At 41.6% G+C, this 22,414-nt stretch overlaps 10 protein-coding genes across 10 annotated transcripts; 2 read left to right on the top strand and 8 right to left on the bottom strand.

The window, feature by feature from the left end:
- JH06_4133 (mitochondrial import receptor subunit tom70) lies at positions 1-285 on the bottom strand (the record flags this gene model as incomplete). Its single annotated transcript, XM_014672076.1, has 1 exon — positions 1-285. A coding segment is annotated over one exon (285 nt), but the record flags the coding sequence as incomplete, so codon positions are not given.
- A 4,024-nt stretch (positions 286-4,309) lies between these two features.
- On the top strand, positions 4,310-4,697 carry JH06_4132 (NADH ubiquinone oxidoreductase; the record flags this gene model as incomplete). Its single annotated transcript, XM_014672075.1, is given in 4 exon segments — positions 4,310-4,356; positions 4,368-4,434; positions 4,473-4,526; positions 4,557-4,697. 4 exon segments carry the CDS (start codon positions 4,310-4,312, stop codon positions 4,695-4,697), a joined length of 309 nt encoding a protein of 102 aa, XP_014527561.1.
- A 663-nt stretch (positions 4,698-5,360) lies between these two features.
- Positions 5,361-6,363, bottom strand: JH06_4131 (mitochondrial import receptor subunit tom70; the record flags this gene model as incomplete). The annotated part of the gene is made up of 3 exons (XM_014672074.1): positions 5,361-6,185; positions 6,219-6,300; positions 6,332-6,363. 3 exons carry the CDS (start codon positions 6,361-6,363, stop codon positions 5,361-5,363), a joined length of 939 nt encoding a protein of 312 aa, XP_014527560.1.
- A 429-nt stretch (positions 6,364-6,792) lies between these two features.
- JH06_4130 (ribonuclease inhibitor) lies at positions 6,793-8,148 on the bottom strand (the record flags this gene model as incomplete). Its single annotated transcript, XM_014672073.1, has 3 exons — positions 6,793-6,986; positions 7,017-7,556; positions 7,587-8,148. The coding sequence occupies 3 exons, from the start codon at positions 8,146-8,148 to the stop codon at positions 6,793-6,795; spliced, it is 1,296 nt and encodes a 431-aa protein (XP_014527559.1).
- A 427-nt stretch (positions 8,149-8,575) lies between these two features.
- JH06_4129 (long-chain acyl-synthetase) lies at positions 8,576-10,939 on the bottom strand (the record flags this gene model as incomplete). Its single annotated transcript, XM_014672072.1, has 8 exons — positions 8,576-9,404; positions 9,435-9,598; positions 9,629-10,153; positions 10,183-10,303; positions 10,334-10,455; positions 10,486-10,591; positions 10,623-10,709; positions 10,740-10,939. 8 exons carry the CDS (start codon positions 10,937-10,939, stop codon positions 8,576-8,578), a joined length of 2,154 nt encoding a protein of 717 aa, XP_014527558.1.
- Positions 10,940-12,995: 2,056 nt separating this feature from the next.
- Positions 12,996-15,696, bottom strand: JH06_3484 (DNA replication licensing factor; the record flags this gene model as incomplete). Its single annotated transcript, XM_014672061.1, has 15 exons — positions 12,996-13,105; positions 13,137-13,309; positions 13,340-13,480; positions 13,511-13,683; positions 13,715-13,959; positions 13,990-14,102; positions 14,131-14,198; positions 14,229-14,290; positions 14,321-14,816; positions 14,847-14,918; positions 14,949-15,043; positions 15,074-15,383; positions 15,417-15,471; positions 15,504-15,616; positions 15,649-15,696. The coding sequence occupies 15 exons, from the start codon at positions 15,694-15,696 to the stop codon at positions 12,996-12,998; spliced, it is 2,274 nt and encodes a 757-aa protein (XP_014527547.1).
- A 224-nt stretch (positions 15,697-15,920) lies between these two features.
- Positions 15,921-16,736, bottom strand: JH06_3485 (hypothetical protein; the record flags this gene model as incomplete). The annotated part of the gene is made up of 3 exons (XM_014672062.1): positions 15,921-16,355; positions 16,385-16,542; positions 16,574-16,736. 3 exons carry the CDS (start codon positions 16,734-16,736, stop codon positions 15,921-15,923), a joined length of 756 nt encoding a protein of 251 aa, XP_014527548.1.
- A 179-nt stretch (positions 16,737-16,915) lies between these two features.
- Positions 16,916-17,603, bottom strand: JH06_3486 (DNA replication complex gins protein PSF1; the record flags this gene model as incomplete). Its single annotated transcript, XM_014672063.1, has 5 exons — positions 16,916-17,035; positions 17,064-17,226; positions 17,256-17,348; positions 17,380-17,495; positions 17,526-17,603. 5 exons carry the CDS (start codon positions 17,601-17,603, stop codon positions 16,916-16,918), a joined length of 570 nt encoding a protein of 189 aa, XP_014527549.1.
- Positions 17,604-17,925: 322 nt separating this feature from the next.
- JH06_3487 (E3 ubiquitin-protein ligase HERC2) lies at positions 17,926-20,612 on the top strand (the record flags this gene model as incomplete). The annotated part of the gene is made up of 10 exons (XM_014672064.1): positions 17,926-17,952; positions 17,983-18,150; positions 18,171-18,467; positions 18,516-18,900; positions 18,922-19,217; positions 19,248-19,496; positions 19,526-19,825; positions 19,855-20,082; positions 20,111-20,474; positions 20,545-20,612. 10 exons carry the CDS (start codon positions 17,926-17,928, stop codon positions 20,610-20,612), a joined length of 2,382 nt encoding a protein of 793 aa, XP_014527550.1.
- A 276-nt stretch (positions 20,613-20,888) lies between these two features.
- On the bottom strand, positions 20,889-22,227 carry JH06_3488 (V-type and a-type ATPase superfamily; the record flags this gene model as incomplete). The annotated part of the gene is made up of 6 exons (XM_014672065.1): positions 20,889-21,033; positions 21,060-21,322; positions 21,354-21,819; positions 21,851-21,969; positions 22,000-22,052; positions 22,083-22,227. 6 exons carry the CDS (start codon positions 22,225-22,227, stop codon positions 20,889-20,891), a joined length of 1,191 nt encoding a protein of 396 aa, XP_014527551.1.
- Positions 22,228-22,414: the final 187 nt, after the last annotated feature.

Here is a 22,414-nt window from a genome sequence, read left to right on the forward strand (position 1 = left end):
ATTACGATCTCTCAGTTTCTTTGAGATCTGATCATGAAGACCCAAACGAGCAGTTCCATAGACAGCTTGTCGCATAATAGCAGCCGAGAGGCCAGCATATAACTTCGTAATACCTCCCTCACTGACAATCATACGAGCCATCTTCAAGGAACCCATACGTGCTTCACCATTTCCAACCACTTGCATTTGTACACGAGTTTTCAATAAATCGACAGGGTGGACACACATTGTCGCTATGACAGCGGCACTTCCACCAGCAACATAAGGCTTGAGAGCCATAGCCATAGGATGTTCGGAACTCATACTTATAGAGAAGAAAATAAAAGACAGAAAGTAGGAAATAAAGATAATCTGACCTAAACTAGAAGAGGTCAATAATCACGAAATAGGTCACGTTAATCACATCTGATTCGACGAACCAAAAATAGACCAATCATCGTTTGGAGTTGATTCACTCATGGCGGTAGAGAATCCACTGGTTTCCTCTGATTAGTGTGCTTTTCTAGTGAAGACAAAGCTTACCAATGAGTTGAGCTCATTTTAACAGCAATTATTGACAGTATGGTTCCTCATATATCAGAACTAACCTTGTAAAACAATTCTTCAACTGATGATTCTCTGTACGCTATCTGCACACGCAGTACATATGTATTGTTATAATTAATCACCTATATTACTTTCCTTTCATAATCAATTTGGTGTTTCTTTGATTCCAATTCATTGCCATTTCTTAGATCCTAACTTGAATATTGGTTCATTAATATGATTGGTCGAAAGATTCGTTTCCCAATTATTCTTGTTCCCTCCTCTATCTTCGTTTGCTGTGCTCTGCCGCGAGATTGGATTTGGTGTCAGAATTGCTTCCTTGATGGCTGAAATTCCGGTGAAGATTGAGAAAATCTGTAGTCGATTACAGACTCTCCTAGATCAGTGGATCGATAGTGTTCCCATCATCTCCGAAGCCTCTGCATCAACTCTTATATCTCAATTTAATCTTTATTCGACAGTGATGAAAGACTACCCCAAAAAAGAGGAGTGGGCACTGCACGATATGCCCTATCTACTGATGCAAACTGTTTCTCAACTATGGGACAAGGAAGAAAATACAATGAAATTGATCCAGCTTGGAATTGTCAATGCCATTCATTCGATCTACACTTGTTTGGTTCCCGTGTTATTATCGATGAATCGGACTTCTGAAAATCGGTTACCTGAATTTCTCTCATTGCTTTCCATTCTAGTATCCAAGAATTGGATGGATGATTCATAGAGTGAAGCACCCAGTGATAAGACATCAGATGATCAGTGGAACTCCGTACTCAACAGTCTCCAAGAGACCTTCATTCCTCCTCTACTGCATGATATGATCTCGTATCCAGAAGTATTCATTGATCTTCCAACCCATTCCTAGACTGCAATTGAAAATAAACGACAGATGTGTTTTACAATCGTATCGTTCTTCTCCTCCAATCCCAAAACTGTTGCAAAACTGTTTAGTGTTCATCAAAACGAACTAATCACACTTTCAAAACGAGCTCTTGATCAAGAAGGTTGATTTGATCAGTATTCCTTATCAGTAGATTTCCCTACACAATGCACTACCATTGAGATTCTCTATCGTCTCCATCTGATTGCTCGTGCTACTAACAACACCACTCTTCAATCTCTCATTCATGACAATTGTCCTGTTGATGTGTCTACACTTAAACAGACAGATTTCATTAGCCAAGCACGTCACATGTTGAACGAGTATAATAAGAAGACAGCGAATGCAGTTCAAAGCATTCCTATTCATTCCTTATTTGTTGTGTCAACTAAGACAGAGACTTCATTAGGAACGGTTCATTGGTACTTAGCATTTCGAGTGATGAATTGTAGGCTTGATTTGGGTAAAGAGACAATGAGTTGCTATATTGAAATAACAGATGATAGCCAACAGAGTTCTGATTTACAGCTTCTTAGTATTCGGTATTCCTTCCTTCCTTATATGACTCATAGCTGGTCTTCTCTCACATCCCTGGATCTCATTGATCGTGTGTTTTCCCTTCGAATTGTGTATACTCTTTCTTCTTCTTCTGAGAATGATTTCTTGTTACCATTCCTTCCATCAAACGAGAACTCTCTTTGTATTCGCATTGCTTTCTCAAATCAAGATGAATTCAGTATATGCAAAAAGTATCTCGATTCTCATCCATATACGACACTCTCTGTGCAAACAGCTGCTTCTGTTAAAGCTTCTCTTTCGAATCGAACTGAACTTTCTCTTAGCCAGACTGCTCATGGATGCAAATCCTCCGTTGTGGCCTTACCAACGATGCGATCTTCTGTAATTGGTCAGCCTATTGAACAAGGAACATTGAAGGATGCAGTTCCCGAGAAGACGGTGGTTCCTGCTACCCAAGAAAGTGAAGTGTTGAGTCCAGTCACTCCCGAGAGGAAGAAGTCTTCGGCCGATGTTTTGGGATCATTACATTCGACTCCTGAGCGACCTGAAAAGAAATCAGAAGAGATGAATCAAGATGTGAAAGAAGAGAACCTGGATAAAGAAAATGGGGTTGAAGAGAAGCATACTGTCAATCAAACCGAAGTAAACATGGCGAAACAATCAAAAGAGATCGAGAAACCAGTGGAGACGTTACCTATAAAGAAAATTACGTCGAAGAAGACAACAAATGGACGAAACAAAGGATCCAAGGAAGATGTTAGTAGTCAACTGGCTGCATTAACTCGTCGTCGTCCTTCTGGGTTCCTCTCTCAACTAGCAGAAGCAATGGAAGATAGAACGGTTAAAGAAAATCCAAAGTTGAATTCCATGAACCAAGCTCTACCAACAAATTCAACAAAGAAACCTCTGAAGAAGAAAGAGGGAAGAAAACAAATTCCTTCCAAAGATAATTCTGCCACACAACTCCACCAGACTCCTCTTCCATCTGTCTCCAACCCTCAATCTCCATCCGCACCTCCCAAGCCAACTCCATCCACATCCAAGTCAACTTCAACCTCACCAAACCAAGTTCCACCATCATCCAAGTCAATTCCATCATCACCAAAGCAAATTCCAACCGCATCCAAACCAGTTCTACCTTCACCCAAACCCTTGAAACTTCGTCATCCTGATCCAGAAGACTTCAGTGACGACGAAGAAACCCTTCCTATCAAACGGAAATGGAATCTATCGGAGAAGCAACCTAAACGTACTGCTACAGCACAGACAGCAGGACGAAAGAAGGCAAAACTGGTGGAGCCTGCAACAATCGAAGAGAAGCAACTAGAGATGGAAGAATCAAGCGATTGGGAGTCCGATCCGCAAAACGAAGTGAATGCATTAATGGACAAATTCAAAACCATTCTTGCCACTCCAAAGATTAAAGCGACTTCAACCGAATCCAGTCCATCATCCAATGGAAGCGAATCTGATGATGATCTGGACGACCCAAGCATTCTAGCGGTCCAGCAAGCCTTCACAAGTTGGTGAGTGATCGTGTAATCAGTCGTAGCACTCCTACTACAACAAAAGAAAGAGAAGAAGAGACAGATCCAACAGGCTCGGAAGCAGATGGAGGAAGGAGTACGAGGAGGTATGGAAAAATTGATGCAGACTTCAGAAGAACGATTCCAAGCCATTCTGAAGACAACACAGACCGAATCTACACAACTCCTTCAGGCTCTGAAGAATGAAGTCAGTGCTCTGCAAGCTCTTCGAGAGACCTTTGAATCGGAATCATCAGAACGATTACATCGCATTCAATCGATCGAGAAGAAGGCTTCGGAGCTCCAGAAGGGACTTGAAGTGGATGCAGCATCACGAACAATTGTTGAGAAATACAAACAAGAAGCCAAAAAGCTGCAAGAACGTGTCAATGCAGAATACAAGAAACGAGTGAAAATGATACAGAAGAAGAACTCTCTAAAGAAACGAAATGAAATACAGGTAGCTGAGGAAGAAAAGAAGTCACTTGTAGAAAATGATGCAGATCACGCTCAATTCATTGTCTGGATAGGTAGATTGTGTATATCTTTGTTTCTTGACCGCAAATCACTTTTTAACCATTATCTGTTATGAAATCGATAATCGTGGTTTTTCAAGTTTAATAGCAGACCTCTTTCGCTTATTCTCTTTCTCATATTTCTGCGATGAACAGCCATTTCTTGTCTGCCGTTGCTCCTTATATGAAAAAGGAGGTCTTGACACATCAACAGCAAGTGTGTCGACTCTATAAGCATAGTTTGAGGGCATTGCTCTCCTGGTCAACTGATCGGGATCATTTCATGGAGCAAGCTCTAGAACTGAGAAAGAGATTTCGCGACAATGCTTCTCTTGATCCGAACTCTGCGTAGGCTCCATTCTCTGTTAGGGTTATTTATAGAGAAGCTAAGAAACTGTTGGATGATGGCCTGAAGGAGTATGCGAAAATGGAGCACCCCGATCCTTATGTTCGTAGGTTCTGAATGGAGTCGCTTCATTCCTAGAGTCCTGGTACCCTGGTGGTGCTACTTACATGAGAAATGCTCCTCCTCCAATGAATGTAGCCTCAAACGGTCAGTGTCATTTGTAGGTGGTTTATCCCCATGGTGTGCCCAAAGAGGTGGAGGAATCGGTTGTTCCCATCCATCCCGATGGAACTCCTTACAATTGGAGACCGAACAACGATCCTATTCTTGTTGACTTCCTAGGAAAGAAGATCTACGGTTTTTAATTGCTTACAGAAATTCGATAATATATCTTAATGTGACAGGGTGTTTGTTGAGTTCATCCTTCCTAACAAACAGTATACTCCTTTTTACGAAGTTCTTCCAGCACCTTTTCGCACCTCTGACTCTCCTCAAAAACAGTTTTCAACCCATAAATCTCTGTTAGATTCCCTTCACCTGTTGCACAAGCTATAGCCTTCTCAATGTATCCTTTGATTTCTTCCGTATGACCCTTCATCAGGAGAATCTGAAGTAAAGCTAGATATGCAGAGAAGCAATTTTCATCCTTTTCCAATGCTGTCTTCAAGTACTGCATCGCCTCTTCATCCTTCTGGCTCACATTCATCACCAGTCGCGCCATTGCTACATATCCCTGCGGGTCATCGGGAACGGTTTCCACTGCTTGCGAATACATCTCCTGTGCCTTCAGATACTGTCCTTTGAAGAACAAGGTATCGCCATAAGCACAAAGAACGTCACCTGACTGAGGGTCCAACTCATATGCTTTCTTGAGAAGATCGAGACCTCTACTCTTCATCATCTTCAGATATACATACTTGTCAATATCGTCTTGAATATAACATGCTGCTAAAGTGATATAAGCATATGCTGATGGCCGAATTTCGATGCTCTTCTGCAATTCCTAAAAACTGAACGAACATAACAATTCACACATTCACAGCCTGGAGCGTATTTCCAACAGTCTGTGCCACGTATCCACGCACTAGGTGTGCTTCTGCTTCCTTAGGGAATTTCTCGACCTCGATATCAGCTAGACGAATTGCCGCCTCTGCGTCCACTGGAACCATGCAGCAGGCATATTTAGAGTAAAAATTGAGCCAATTTGCCTGGACACCTCGCTCCTGGAGAGTTTCCATCTTTGCGAACACTTCACCTGCTTTACGGTTCTCACCACACAAATAGAGCCACGTAGCTGTCTCCAGCAGTGCATTGAACAACTGGGAACACTGCATCTCCGGCTTCGCAGCCATCGCAAAATCTTCGGCTGCCCGCTTGAACATCTGACTCTTCTTCAAGATTCCACCTCGCATGAGATACAAATCTCCCTTTGAAAACACTAGATTCGGAGTTGGTCCTTCAGAGTTGATTAACTCTGTTAGTACCTTGAGATCCATGTTAAATGCGTTGTATGTAGCACTTCTCTCACTCCCATAAAATGCTAAACGAGAAATGCAAGTTGCTTTTGACGGAGTAGGAGGTTTGTAGAGCGGATCACGAGAACGACGAGTCATTTCAGTCTTCGCTAGACGAGACCCAATAGAAGTTTCCAATTCAGAGATCAGCTGCTGAACACGCTCTGGAAGAGACTGATTCTTGGCTTCCAGGAGACTTACTATGGTCAAATCACGAAGAGCCTTTTCTTCTTCGCCTCTCTTCGCGTAGGCTTCACCACGATTGATATACCCTTTCGAATCCAGAGGAAATAGTGAAATGACCTCTGTAAAGTCATTCAAAGCATTGCTGTACTTTTCCTACTCTCTGATATCGAATACACTAAACTCTACCATTAGGAAATAGACTTGAGCACGATTCTGGAAGAGGAGACGACGACGCTCCGGATCATTTGTTCCAAGAAGTTTAATACCCCTTGTATAACATAAAATTGCCTATATATCACCAAAAGAATGCTTCATCCACATTCTGGTACATTCTGGCAGTAGTAAAGCTCATTGCCTTACCAAGAGCTTCTTCGACTGTCTTCAGGCTTGAAGCATCATAGGTTCCATCAGGAGGAGCTGTAGTTTTCTCTTTTAGTTCTTCGAGGGGTTTACATGGTTCTTCTTTTGGCTTTGGAGACTTCTTAGTGGACTTCTTCTTGTGGCTGTAATAATAGAGAGAAAGCACGGTGATTGCAGCAGCTGCAGAAGCAAGAGCAACGGTATATTTACGGTCTAAATATGATTCTTTTGTTATTATTATTACCCATTTCCTTGTTTCTGTCTTCGTTTGAGAATGTGCAATCGCTGTGTTAAAAGGAGGGCGATCGTTGAAATGATTTAGTTAAGACAACAAACTAACTAGGATCACATTATCATAGCTATCAGGTGGTTGCAAGTACACCTCATACGAATATCAAGATTATGCTGTTGGTGATAGCATTCCATACTTATGTTTTGCTAGTCGCAACACCTCTTCATGACTCTTTGATCTTCGCTTCATCACCATTTCCTTCCTCTCTTTTTTACTATCACTTATGATCAACGAATGCAACTCATTGTCTTCTTCAAGAAGAGCACGTAGTTGCATAATGCAGATCCCTCCACACTTATTCTCTATATCTGAGTCTTCTCAAGCAAACTGACTTCCAAGATTCAGTTCCTTGATCTCTCTCCAGAATCCCAATCGAATATTATCATAGATGAGATAACCCCCTTCATTTTCAATGTGACAATGAACTAGAGACAGTGTTTTCACTTGCTCCAAAACACGTTCCAAGTCAGGAGCAGTGAGTTCTTGAAGTCCTTCATCACCAAAGGGATTCTCGCTAAGTTCCGCTTTCTCTAATGATGGCAGACATCGCCGCTGCAACAGAACGGCAACATTCCGCATTCCCTTCTTCTTGATTTGGTTCTTTGCAAGCGAAAGAAACTTTAACCTTTGCAATGGCTCATCTAGAACAGCTCCTGATAGAACCTGGAGTAATTCCGTACTAAGAGAACAATTGCTGAGATTGAGGGAAGTCAACTGTCTCAACATTCTGTGACGAATAGCAGAAGCGAGACAAATCATCGCAGAATATGCTATTGGAATTGAAGAGAGTGTCAACTTTCGCAATCGTGGATACCTATGAACGTCGATTTGATTGAAAAGAAGTTGAAGTGTGGACGTTGAAAGTGGATTCTCTACCATTCATTCATGTCTATTAGATCTACCACTCACATCAATCTCTTGGAGCAAGATACGCTCTTCACTTCCCAATGAATTGAGAAGACTCGTGCCACCACGTCCTTTGATTCCATTCCCAGAAATACACAAACGTTGAATGAATACTGACTGACTAATATGATTGAATAGCTTTGCTAATGCGATAGCTCCCTTGTCTCCAATTCGATTGTTCGACATATCAATGTCGTAGCATTTGAGCAAGTGATTGTTGATAAACAGAGATACAAATGCATCAATCCCTTTGACTCCAATACGTTGATTGGGAATATGAAGTGAGTCAAATTCAGGACACTGCTGTGTAGCTAACACCGATACCAATTGAATCAGATGCGCATCACTCAAGTACCACTTGTCCTTAGGCGATGGAAGAATTGTAATGGAATGAAGCGTTCGCAAATACGGTAGACACTCCAGATAGGCATTAAAAAGCGCAGGTACGAGAGGCGTATCAGAAATTGTCAACGATTCAATATTTACTTCGTTTGGAGTTGTCTTCATCCACATCTCTGCGAGAATAGGAAAACTCGAGAGAAAGAGATGGAGATCCATAGCCGATAAACCTTTTACTATTGATCAATTTTAGTGGTCATCAATACAGTGAAAATGGTGACAATGCAATATTTGTCGTAATCCCCATAAACAGTCCTTTGTAAACGAATGAAAGGTGATAGATGTGATAATCTATTTGTAACTCCTTTGCAACAAACGGTTCACAGAGAGATTCTTTGTTCTGTCACTTGATGATGCCTTCCGCAATTCCTCGATTGAAACTGGCGAACATTGTTCAATCGAATCCAGGAAGGAGTCCATGAATGGTGATTGTTATTTCGCAATCAGTGAAGAGAAGGGATCCAATCCGTATCCCCAAAGGTAGAATGAGTCCTTTATCCTCTGGGATATCAAGGATGAGCCCTATGGACACACTTCTTTGTCGAATAGCGCATAATGTCCATTTCTATTACAAACACGATTATCACTACATAGGAACATATATTCCTTCCTTATACAACTGAGCTATCACATCCTTGTACTTAGTCTTGGAGACATTTCTCTTCAACTTCATAGTGGGAGTTAGCATTCCATTTTCAATTGTCCAATGCTCACAATCCAGATATATGTTCTTCAGTTTCTCAAATCCACACAACCTGCTCTCGTTCTCCACCTTCTTCATTTCATCAAATACTACAGCCTTCACAGCTGGATCCTTGCAAAGGTCCTCAAAGGATATTCCTTCCTCTGGAATATGTCTCTCCTTCAGACATTGTCTCAGATGATATTCACTTGGGATAACAACAGCAACAAGATAGGATTGATACGAATCGCCATAGACAAAAAGGTTCGCCACAAGAGGACACGCCTGATACACACCAGTAATCTTATCAGGACTGATATACTCGCCCTGTGACAATTTGAAAATGTCCTTCTTTCGATCCACAATCTGCAGAGCTCCATATTGATTCCAAATGGCAATATCACCACTGTGGTACCATCCATCCTCATCGAACGTGGCTGCATTGATTTGAGGCTGTCGATAGTATCCCTTTATTACATTCACGCCACGGAAGCAACACTCGCCACGACCATCACAAGGCACACCAGGATTGGACACAGTTCCATCAGCCTCTACGATCCGTCCATGTACCTTATCAGTCACGAGATATCCCATCTCAGGCACTGATACCAACTTTGCCTCCATGGCCTTAATCGGACATCCACAGTGATCAAACGTGTTGAAGTCGGAGGGCAACGACACACAGGCACCTCCACTTGTTTCTGTTGCTCCCAGTCCCTGAAGGACATTGGTTCTATACCTCATACTTGGTCAACAGGACTACAAGAACAGAACTCGCAAGAAGAGAAGATTGTCAGCAGTAATAGGAGCTGAGCCCGTTACCATAGCACGCACATTATCCAGTCCGACAGAACGAAGAAGAGGGGCAAAGACCAAGTTATCCCAGAATGGACACTTATTCGTGTTGTAGTGAAGAATGGTGTATTTCTATCAATAACAGGATTCCTATAGCATTACCTTGTTCTTGAAGGCAAGATCAAAGATACTTCGCTTTATCCAACTGCTGTTCTTCACGCCCTCTTTCACTTTTCCAATAATTCGCTCCAATAACCGCGGAACCGATGCAAACACACTGGGTCGCAACTGCTTGAAATCATCCACGATCTTTCGAGTATCACCCTGACTAAAGCCGATTCCCATTCCAGCAGCAATGCAAGCAGTCTGCATAAAATGCTCAAATGCATGAGCCATCGGTAAGTAGCTAATGTAATAATCATTGCTACCAAAATGACTCATCTCAAAGATGTAGTTCCGACAGACTGCTCCCACACTTACCAGATTCTGATGCGAGAAGATAGCTCCTTTGGGAGTTCCCGTAGTTCCACTGGTATAACAAATCATACAATAATCCTCTCCATTAACCGTGGGAAGAGAAATCTCCGGAAGTGTCTCACCTTCCTCCATCAGATCATCAAATGAGAATAGAGTAATGTGATGTTCTTCAGCAAGTTTACGAATATCATCTGTGATCTCGCCTCCGGCCTAGGATGAAGCCAACCTAAAACTACTACCACAATTACATTCTTGACTGTGACAAACTTGTCAGGGAAGTCAGTAATGCTACGAAGAAGAAGCGCAGCAGATGCTGGATTACAGAGAACGGTCTTCAGCTCTGCTTCAAAACAGACATGACTAGGAATGAGAGGAGATTCCGACATATACGCAATGGCCTCAACACCTAGAGTATCATACAAGGGAACTACAGTTCCGTTGATACGCCATACGGCGAACTGAGACAGGAGAAGGGGTGCAGAATTCTTCATAAAGTGTCCAATAGTTCGGATCTGCCTATCAAATAACTATCATTCACGTACAGGGCTTCCATCCGTTTGCTTTTCGTAACCTTGTGTTACCGACAAAAGATCATATTTAACTAAGGCACGACTGTACGCTTCAATACGCTTTTTGGATTCTGCATACCTACGAATAATTCTACACTAAACTAAGAGACGTGTAGAAAGTATAAGGCTGAGCTTCTCCATTGACAATGGGTCTCCATCCGACGAAGTTGGCCTCAGGGTTTAAATTATGTGCATGTCTAAATGTTATTCCCTTAATCAAACCATACAAAAAGTTCTCGTACAATGTGTTAACATTCGGATCGTAGGATTTCTCTAATCCATCTGCTGACTCTGGATGACGATGTATCGCGCCCTTTCCATCAACCCAATGACGAATTTGTACCGAACCCTTTTCCAAGTCCTCTGTTCCAGGTAGAATGATGGAGAAAGACTTCTTATCTTCAATTTGACTCGTTGTACTGCCCATCTATGATGATAGAATAATAAAATATCCGTACAAAACCGGTTGTTTTGGAACTTGCACAGATCATTCCACTGTTCGTTAACAGTTATTCTGTCTATGCTCACAGATTCTAGAAAACGAACGCTTCTTGTAACAAGTTGATGGTGTTTTCTCTCAACAAACAAATTAACACTTCCTTTGCGACCAAAAACTTCGAATCAAAACTTCCCTTGCAACCTTTATCACTTAGAACATGCCGAAGATATCATCCCTGAACCTCACTTTCTCATTCAGTTCTTACGTGTATGACGGATTCGCAGCAACTGGAGCAGCAGAAGTAGAACCGATAAGATCATCTTCCTGAGGCTCTTCAGCCTTTCTGCGAGAACCACGAGCACGACGACGTCTTCCACTCTCTGGAGGAGGAGCAAGGGCACCATCTTCACCCACCTCCACCACATCGTCCACCTTCTTCTTGTTGTGTCTCTAGAACTCATTCACTCCTCTTTCACCTACTCTCTTGTTCTTGATAGCAACATCCACATGAAGAGTCTCTCCTTCCTGAAGTGAATAGTCCTGCTCCTCTTCATCTGACAGATCCTCAGGTTCATCCAGATACTTCTTGTACTCTTGCAGAGCAATCTTGAAGTCCAAAGCCTCGGATCTCTCCTGGAAACCAATACCAATGTATGCTTTCTTTCGGTCCTTCTCAATTCTCATCACGAAATAACGAGACGAATCCAACACGGGCTCAATCACAGATGGACCATCATCTCGAATCATAGTAGAGGCGAAGATCTTCTTCTTATCATCCACCAGCTCAATATAACAAGTCTTTCCACGCAAAACCACATTCAGAGTTCCAAACCAAATCTGGTTCGTCCAACCGGCAGCACGGTATCCCATACCAGTGTTTCTTGGGGGAATCTTGTATACATAGCATCGACGGATGTGACAGAGGTTCTGCTCGAAAATAATATCGTCGTCTTGCATTTTCTACATGGATATTAGAGGCTGTCAATATGTTGCTAAATTTCCTAATCAACCAACTCACTTGACGTACATTTAGTTCTGCTTTTGATGTGAAATGCGAGTGAACAACATTGTATTGATTCCCGCGGGAATCTAACAATTACACAACAAACAGTAGAACGGAAAGATAAGAGCATCATAGAGATGACGTAAAGATATGAGAAAGGATTATTGATGGAACTGAATTACATAAAGAAAGACACGGCAGAATCTGAAGATCTATCATGCTATAGGTATTACCTGATAGATTTTGGAATCAAGGGATATCGTGGATATGTGAGTATAATATAAGGCATATACTCATTTCCGAACAATGGTATGTGATTGGATAGATTGATACTGTATCTTACCAGTTTATAGAGCGAGAAGGCTAATGTGATGCGCAACATCCGAGTTGAGAAACTGGTGATCAACATTTGTGTTGGTGAATCTGGTGATGCCGTTTCGAAGGCTGCTCGTGTTCTTCAACAGATCTCAGGTCAAGAACCTGTTTATGGAAAGGGTATGAAGTTGATTAATTGAAAGTGGTAATGTCTAGCTCGTTTCACGATTCGTTCTTTCTCTATTCGTCGTAATGAGAAGATCTCTGTTCATGCCACCATTCGTGGAGAGAAGGCTCTTGAGATTTTGGAACGTGGTTTGAAGGTGAAGGAATATGAATTGGTGAAGAAGAACTTCTCTGACTCTGGCAATTTCGGATTTGGTATTCAGGAGCACATTGATCTTGGAATCAAGTATGATCCAAATACTGGTATCTTTGGAATGGATTTCTATGTTCAGTTGGCTCGTCCTGGTGGTCGTGTGTCAAAGAGAAAGGCTCAACGTAGCAGAATTGGTTATTCTCATAAGGTAACTCGTGAGGATGCCATGGAATGGTTCAAGAAACAGTATGATGGTATCATTCTCGATAAGGCCAAGTAAAGTTCTATGTTATTGAGTGTCTGCCTTGTACTTTTGTTTGAAGAAACAAATCAAGTCGGTATAGAAAGTACATTCTTCACAAATCTTTACATACTCTCTTGAACAAACACATATACTCAAAATCAGTTTAGACACGATAGTACATGTTATTATCGACAAGCACTTGGTTGTTGTTAACCATCATATCAAGACATGCTTGAAGTTCTTTGTCTGACAAGGTCATCGTCTTTTCAATATCTGTCCATAATCTATCTCATACTTCTCCTACGAGCTTTGATCTGTTCCAGAGAGAAGGCATCGCTGTGTTCCGACACGTAATACTTGCTAAGAAGCGTTCTGAATTCATTGAATGTCTTCGTGTCCACAGTAATTTCTTCCGTCATGTGCGTATCATTCGTCTGGTCCTCCTCTTCACTCTCCTGGTGTTCACTCTGCTCTCCACTATATCTCATACTCCACTACTTCCAGTACAGACGACGTCGCTTCACTTCATTTGCCTCCTCTTCATCACTAAACGTCACTTCTTTCTCTTCCACCTCCTCCATCGCATGACTGACCTTTTGAGGAGCTGCATCATTATACAGTGCATAGGTGACAATATCCAATGCTTCTCTAAGTATTATTTCTCTCTCCATTGTCTACTTGCAATCCTCCACCTCGACTCGGTTGCTCAGACGCAGTTTTGCATGGGCCGTACTCAGACGAATCAGTGTCTCTAACAATCGGACGGTGATTGGAAGTGTCTTTGTGTCCTTTCTCTGACGAAGATCTGTATACGCCTCTACCAAATACTTCACTGCCTCATCCGTTAGTTCCTAAATATGATCGAAAAATAGGCACAATTACTGTCTTTTTGGTTTTTGCATAATCAATATACTTCTTTAGGAATGATGTTGTAAGAATCTTTCCTTCACTCCCATGCACTCCAAAATCCTTCACAAACACTTCATTCTTGTCTTCTCGCTCCTCTCCCGACACATCAAATGTCTCCGTCTCTGGGATATTTTCGTGTCCAGGACGCACATAACGATGCATTTCCAGCACATGCTCAGCAATGTCTCGGTCCTTCTTCATATCCATTTCATCACGTACTATTCCTTATTGGATCCCTGCATTCATACCAATAAATAGTAGATCAAATCGAGATAAGAGAGAATCAGGCAAACCTACATTGTCTTGAGGACGCTTTGTAGGATCATACTGTCCATAGACTGGATTAGCTGCAGCCAACACACTACATCAAAGACGATATCGAGAGATACCTGCAACGAGCATTCAAAGAACAATGGATTCCGGCCTTTGCAATAGTAACAGTTTGTTGTTCCATCACCTACATCTTATTTATCTCTTCATCTATCACTTCATGAATTGCCACACGATCACTCTCGCTCATCTTATCAAATTCATCGATACACACGATCCCTAGCTATCACTCTCCCACCCTATTTCTACCTCGATCAGCTAGCACCATAGCTCCGGCTTCCAGTCGTCTCTCGCCAGTCTCTTGGTCCTTCACTACAGCGGCTGTAAGACCTACACCACTGCTGCCTCGACCTGTAGTATTCACGGCAAGAGGCATAGTATTCAACACAAACCGTAGTAGCTGGGATTTGCCACAGGACGGATCACCCACTAGGAGGATATTGATATCGCCTCGGAGATGTATGCCATTCTCCAGATTATGTTCACGCCCTCCAATCATTTGGAGAATTAAAGCCTTCTTGATGTACTCATGACCACGAATAGATGGGGCTACAGAACTAGAGAGGATCTCAAAGACGTCGGATCGTGTTGAAAACTGCTTCATTTGTTTGATAGTACCAGGGTCGATAACAAGACCATCCGTATTCGTATTGATAATCTGGATATTGTTACATCGAATAACCGAACGGAAGCTGCCTCCAATCACAGATGAATTGGGTGCAATCGGCTTATATGTGCCATAAACCTATTCATAACAAAGACAGTGCATGTCTACTCGAACACGATCACCAGGTTTAACCTTATCAACAAGGTCATAATCCACTATCACATCCACAGAACGAGGCAACTACACGTCAGTACAAATACACATAACAACTTGTCCAAAAGGAGCACGTTCTGGCATTTCCTGGATAGAAAGTGTTTGAATGTTTACATACGATGAATATCCATATTCAAACTCTAATAGTTCCTCTATCCTTCACTCTAGGCTTCTAAACTTACGCTGGCCATTCATTGTAGGAATTGCCGTACTTGTTGGAGCCATATTTTCGGAAGCAGAGAGCATATCGACATAATCCTTATAATAAAACTTGTTCTTTCCTTCAGGACAGTAATGAACACTTCGAAGAATTTTGGGACGAACTAACGAAGCTTTGGTCACGATTCCCTCCAAACAAATCATCTTGGTAAACAACTCTGTTCGCAATTCGCGTGGACTCACCACATGACTTCCGAAAGATCCCGTAAAGCCAACATGAAAAGGAGTCTCTTTGGAAGTCTGTGCGAACTTGGTACTACGATTTTTCGCCCGCTAAACATAAAATGATGTGTAAACACCAAATACACGGTTGATTTCTGTTTCAATTTGTTCCACACAGTGAATGGGATTCCGAAGGATTCTACACTTAACTCTTTATACAAACCAATCTACTCATTTGCTAACCCACTATCAAAGGCACGAACATCATCAATATTGATGACAAGACGTCTTTCGTCAGAATCCAACATCTTCTCGAAGATATCAGCATAGGAAGAGTTTTCATCCTAAAAATTACTCAGAATTGCAATGATTCGACCGTTTTTTCCTCAAAGAACTGTAAAAAGGAACTAATAAAGTCTGACATTTCAGATTCCTATAACTGAGGTCTTCCCAATAGAGGTCAACGATCTCCTTTCTAGCTTGTCAATTGGACTCCGATTTGAATCACACCCATAAGACATGTTCAGTAGTTTCTTTGATTATCAATACCATTCACACTACAAGAATTCAAATGTGATGAACAAACACGGATAAAAAGTCAACAGTAGTATCACAAATCAGCTGTTCCTACTATGCCTTACAAGTTTATCAAGTACTCACATTCATCATGCTAGGAGCCACAGGAGAGGGAAGGATATACTGAAGTTGCGTCGGATCGACCGTAGTTACTTCACCCCCATAGTTAGCACGCTGAACCATAATCTCAGTAACAGGTATGGAGGAATCTTGGATGCCAGTATCTATCATTGACTGGCTATCCTGACTTGCCTGAATCAGTTTCTTACGCAGAGCTTCCTTGGAGGCTTTGTTTCGGAGGAGTTCATTTGCAGACCTACGAACAAAGGCAAGCGTATCTTCATTAATATTGTTGACAGATTCCTTATAAAAGTACATGCAGACATCATTGATGAGACCTTCGTAACGCTCCGATTTGAGGATCACATCATTTGAGAGAGTCAGCCAATTGATCATATCCGCTCTTGCATTTGCATCCACACCTTGAATCAACGAACTAATTACTTTCTACCATGGACAAACTATGTAGAGACTACCTTAATTGCTTGTGTGTTAAAAAGCTCAATTGTCACAGAAACACCCAGATCCTTGCAAAGACTCTTTGCCGCACGGTCCAAGTGATCTCCATAGCTTGTCGGCATGAGAGATCCATTTTGATATCTGCGGAATCGATTGGAAAAGACATCCAGAGGTTCTAAACGTGATTGGGAATTCTCAAATGTTACCTTCTAGTGTATCCGCAGGAAGAATCTCATCAATTTCGTGAATGATTCCCTCAAGGGCATTCACAGTTAGAACTCCATACAGTTTCGCTCTCATGATATGTGTAAATACGGTCTTGACAGGAATCTTCTTCCTCTCTTTCCGTATGGGCATCGATGGTGGCATATTCATCTTGATTCCCTTGTTTGTCGAGAAGTTCTTGAATTCAAATTGCACAGATGCAAAATTGAGGGATCCCAACAAACAAGCTAATTCGTTTTCTTTACTTCTAAGACTCCTTGTCGAATCAAGTATTCGACATCAGATAGCCGCAGATAGTGAATGCTATTCTTTTCTAAGTGGCGTTAAACAACTCTCCCCAAGCGATCCAAGGATATATTCACAGGTCCTGAAGCTGTTACGATCTCTCCATAATCTTGTAAAGCGACCACCTCGACATACAATGAATGAGGAGGAAACATATTCTAGATTACAAGCAGGATTAAATAGTACTGCTGTAAGATCAAAACCTGAGTTCTGCATATATGTTCCCAGAAGTTGATCATAGTCTTGATAGAATTTAATTTCTCCTTTACTCATCAGGGACAGGACATCTTCTGAATTCAATTGGCCAACTGCCCATCGATACTCTCGGATCTTGGTGAGTCGATGTTTTCTACCTTGAAGACAGACTACTAAGTGTACAAATAGGCATAGATACATCGTTTATCGTGATAGAATGTGCAGTGATGAATGTTTAACATAATGTTGAGACCATTGATGATCTCTTCCTTTTCTCTATCAGATGATAATACTCAACTGACTCTACTCAGCATCATTCCCTTCACTTAACTCCGATGTATAGGTTTGCATTTTGTCGTACATAATTAGAATCCTCTCCATGAGTCGATCCATCTCATCAAACACAGTATTGATTCCATCTTCCTGAACATCACTTTTCCAATGGATAGTTACATTATATTTGGGGATCCATTCACTTCGTTTCAACTCCTTAAGCAGATCCGTTGCTTTGTTGGAGAGGGAGTAAGCCATTTTTTGAATTACAGAAATCTGTCCAATTTCGTATACATCATCCGATCTTTTGTTTGGAAACAAGTATGGGATGGAAAACATGGGAATAGGTAGATGATGGGATTTCAAGTGAAATAAAGGTAATTCCAAAGAACAGAATCACGTGTCTTTGAACGAATAGGACCCTTTCTATATCCATGTTTACATACGAATATGCTTACAGAAGCAGAGTTGAATAATTTTGTCTCCTTTGGAGTGTTATCAGATGATGGAATAGCCGATGTAATCATTGAAAAGGTGAAATAAAGACAAGATAACGATTACTATCAATGACCGAACGACAATGATCATTTCTGCGAAGGGAGTTCCGGTAGTGAAGTATAGATCTTGCGATGCTTAGATGCTTACAATCCCATTGTTCCAGATCTGTGGATTTGTTCAGAACAAGTTTCGGGAGAATGGAATGACTATTTACTTTAAGAAGTTGGCTTCATTCACAGTCTCAATCTCTAGTGTTTATCTTCCTTTGTATTTTGAAACTATGAATGGAAGAGTTTGTGGTTATATGGTTCGACTATTGAATGGTAGGAATTGTTCGGCTCTGATTCCAAGACCTTCTTACCAATACAGATTCACACATCGCTTCTTGGTATTACGAGCTGTGGGTGTCGGAATATTCTTCTAAAAGTTAGATATGAAGAGGGACTAGCAGAGAAACAAGGGAAGCATCTATGGGCGACGCGATATCTCTGTTTAGTTGGTTGTCGTCTTCTCGTTTTTCGATATCCTATCAATCGTAAACGAGGAAACCAGAATCTCCCTTTGAATGTCATTGATTTGACAAATGCATTGGTGACCCGGAACGATACCAAGAGTATGGTCACGGTATCTACTCATCGTGATGTTGTTGGATATGGAGTGACTGATCCATAGTATGAATTCCGATTTGCTTCGAAGGCTGAGATGACCCGATGGTTTCTTGTTCTAACTGCTTCCATATCCAGAGGTATTTCTCTGTTCAATTCTAGTGATATGGATCTTCAGCAGACTCTTCCAGTGGAGAATACAAGTTGTAGTTATCATGATCATGAGGAAGGGACTGTAGAGAGGAAGAAACGGCCTCCTCCTCTTGACTTGTCGTCTCCTGTTCTTGCAGGTGCCGAAGTGATTGTTGAGCCTCGAGTGCCATTGAAGTGTGTAAGTCAGAGGGATACATGCCATCTGAGTGAGAATCATCACAATACAGGTGAGGGTGATGATTGTGTGAAGAATGAGTTGAGTATAAATGTGAGAAGGAAACTGGATGCAAAGGTGGGGAGTGAGTTAGGTTTGGTTATAGGGAGTGAACCAGGTGGGGATATGGGGAGGCAGCTTGATGGTAATATGGGGAGGCAGCTTGATGGTAATATGGGGAGACAACTTGTTAGTAGTACAGTGAAGAAGGATAATGGCAATGGTTTAACAAACAAACTCGAAAGTAATAACAATGTCACTCATTCAGCCGTCTTATATCATCCTACCAATAAGGGACCGCAGCAACGGTCCAGTCTACAAAACAGAAGTCCCTCTTCCCAGGGACCAGAGTCTATTAGAGAAGCAGCTGTATACCAAAAACCTGTCGCAAAGTCCATTCATGTCAGCTTTACCATTGATTCTGATACATAGTTCAGTGTTTATTCCTGGGGAAATAATACATGCCATCAACTCGCCCATTCGTTTGATACTGACTTTTCTCCGAATCCTTCTAGAATCGAATCAGTCTCAGCCCCTCAACTCTTTCCAGTTCTTATTGCGGCTGGTGATTTTCATGCTCTCTGTCTATCCGATGAAGGAGAACTGTATGCTTGGGGGAATGGTCTCAAGGGCCAACTGGGGTTGGGAACAAACGTGACTGTCTGTAATATTCCAAGAAAGGTATCAAAACAGTAAATGATGAAACGTAGCTTGATTCCTTGAAAAACACAATCATACTGTCGGTTGCATGTGGAGGATCACACTCAGCTTGTTTAACATCAACCGGAAATGTGTATACATGGGGTAATGGGGCATATGGTCAATTAGGACAAGGATTGGACTGCGAAATGACTGCCGAGCCAAGATTAGTTGCCAAGTTGAAAGGAAGAGACATCATATCCATCGCCTGTGGTCAGAATCATACAATGTTCGTATCGTCTTCTGGATTGGTATATGCATGTGGAAACGGTTATTATGGACAGTTGGGATTAGCACAAGGAGTAGACTATGTAAGGGAGAAGAAACAATTAATGTCTAGTATACACCAGTTCCAATCACTGCTCTTCAAGGGTATTCCATTAGCCAACTTGCATGTGGAGAGACTTTCACGATATTCGTTGGGAACAAGAACGAATTAATCGTTACTGGAATGCTGGAAACTAGTGAAGAAGTCTTTGACTTGCGTCGTACCCAACTAGCGATTCCTCATATCGTTCCATTTCAGGAAACGATCCTGAAGGTAGCAGCTGGAACTCGATTTGCATTAGTAGGTAAGACGAATGGATCAAGAATAGATTTTGTCAACAGCATCCGATGAGAATCATGTGTATTGCTGGCAAGCAGATGAAGAGCATCCTGAAACGCTTTCAATTCCAGTGTTGATTCCTTCTCTCTCAAGAAGGCAGATCACAGATATCGCATGTGGGACATCTCACTGTATTGCCTTCTCCTCAATCACATCTAAAGCATACTCATGGGGGACAAACTACTGTGGTGAGTTGGGAATTGGGTCTGTGAACCCGGTTAACGAACCAACAGAAATAGTTATGCCAAATGATGATAAGTTAACTCAAGTGAGTTGTGGAAATGCATTCACCATTGGTATTAGTTTGCCACTGAAGAGTGTACAAAGTGGTTCGGGAACATTTATACCGTCAAGTGAGATTCTACAGCAGATCTCAAGAGGATGTGCATTGGACTCAGTTCAATTTGATTCTGGAGATGTTAGTACGATTCAACAAACAGATTCTACCATGGATGCGGTTCTTCTTACCTCTTTTCAACCTACTCCTTTAAAGACGGATATGAATCAACCAACAATCAGTACTACCCAACCTGCTCTCACATCAACTACTCTATTAACAACCAATACCCTTTCAAACATTCCGCCTACAACTACTATCCATTCCTACTCTACCGATACGATGCAATCGTCTTCAACAGATACTCTGTACACAACAACGATTGTTTCTCGTCAAGATCGATTCACTTTTGATATTTGTTCGTCGGGTGTTTGTTTCTATACCTATGGAACACGAATATAGAAACAAACACTTCTAGAGGTCCAATCCTTTAGATACCCAACTTTCCATTTCTCCATGAAGCAGAAGATGAAAAGATAGGAATGTACTTATCAATCCGACCACGTTGCTTCTGAATAATGCATTCACTAATCCACACTAGATTGCGAATTTCCTGTAGTTTCAGATGACAATAGCTATAGAAACAAGCTATCCATCACACATACACACAAAAAACTCACTAAGTTGGAACTGGCTGTCAAATCCGCCTTCCAACAATCGAATCTCATTTAGATAGAAGGCATCATCGATACTCATCCCTTCATTCACAATGGCAGTCTGGAAAATACGACGATATACCCAATACTTATCTAAAGCCTTTCCTAAGGCTTCTGGATCCTCACTTGCACACAAAGATTCCACTCCTTCGGGATACAAGAAGCCGATACTTGGCATCAGACTCTTTCGAAGATCTCGGAACTTGGGCTATTCATCACAACAGAAAATGCAATAGTACGTCATTATACGCAGTTCCAAAGCTATTCAACACTAGATTGATTGCAAGTGTGTCTGCCTTGGTTTTGAGAATTTCTCCCATAGTTTCTGCAGTATAGCCACCAAGTTCCTGGGTCCAATAATAGAAATCCTCAAGATAGAGTCGCATCACACCATGATGAATCAGCGTGAGGGAATTCTCTTCCAGAAGTGCCTTGACTGTCTTTGCTCCATGCAACAAATGATTTTCCGTTAGATCGTTAAGATACTGAGAGAAGTATTTTCCTACTGGCACTTCAACGAGAACGATCTGAAAGAGATCGTGATATCCTTTTGGAGTATTTTCAAATTGCAATAAAGACTTAATGATATGCTCAGGAAGAGCTCCCAATGGGTTCCATTCCTCTTCCAACTCATTAGCCGTAAGAGTAGAACTGGTGAGGGACCGCTTCAGAATGAGCAAAATATTGTCAATCATGAATTCATACCTATGCAATCAATGCAGCTTATCTAAAATACGTCGTGAAATCCATAAACTGAGCGAGAGGTTGTGATGCCATAGCTCGCATAAACTTCCATTCATTTGCCAACTTACGGAGAGCACATTTCTGAATTGAACTAGGAAAAAGGGGAGATGACTATAAGTTAATAGCAGGAACTGACCCAACTTCATCATTCATAAAATTGCCGTAATCAGTTTCCTGGAGGTTCAGTTTCATATCTATCAGTGATCTTTGAACAAGGGGGATACCATCAATTGTCTCACACTGAGCAAGATGACGATATTCAGACTCTGAAAGGAATCCAGATCGATAGCCTCGAACAAGAGCCTCCATATAACCATGCTGCATGTTGAACGTGTTTAAGTCACCTAATCTCGTTCGGTCCGTTTGCATAGTATGGGCTTATAAAAAATACAATAAGAACAATAAAGAGAAGAAAAGAATGTGTTTCAAATACAACCAACAAGCGAATTGATTCTATGAATAGGAGTGGATGGAGGCAGTATGAGAAACTGGGTTCCATTCGTTTTGGGGAAAACCAAAGCCATTCAAACTCTAACGGATATGGTTGGAAGTGGTG

Source organism: Blastocystis sp. subtype 4, assembly GCF_000743755.1.
Source record: "Blastocystis sp. subtype 4 strain WR1 chromosome Unknown seqid_0115, whole genome shotgun sequence".
In the NCBI taxonomy this organism is placed as follows: domain Eukaryota; class Bigyra; order Opalinata; family Blastocystidae; genus Blastocystis; species Blastocystis sp. subtype 4.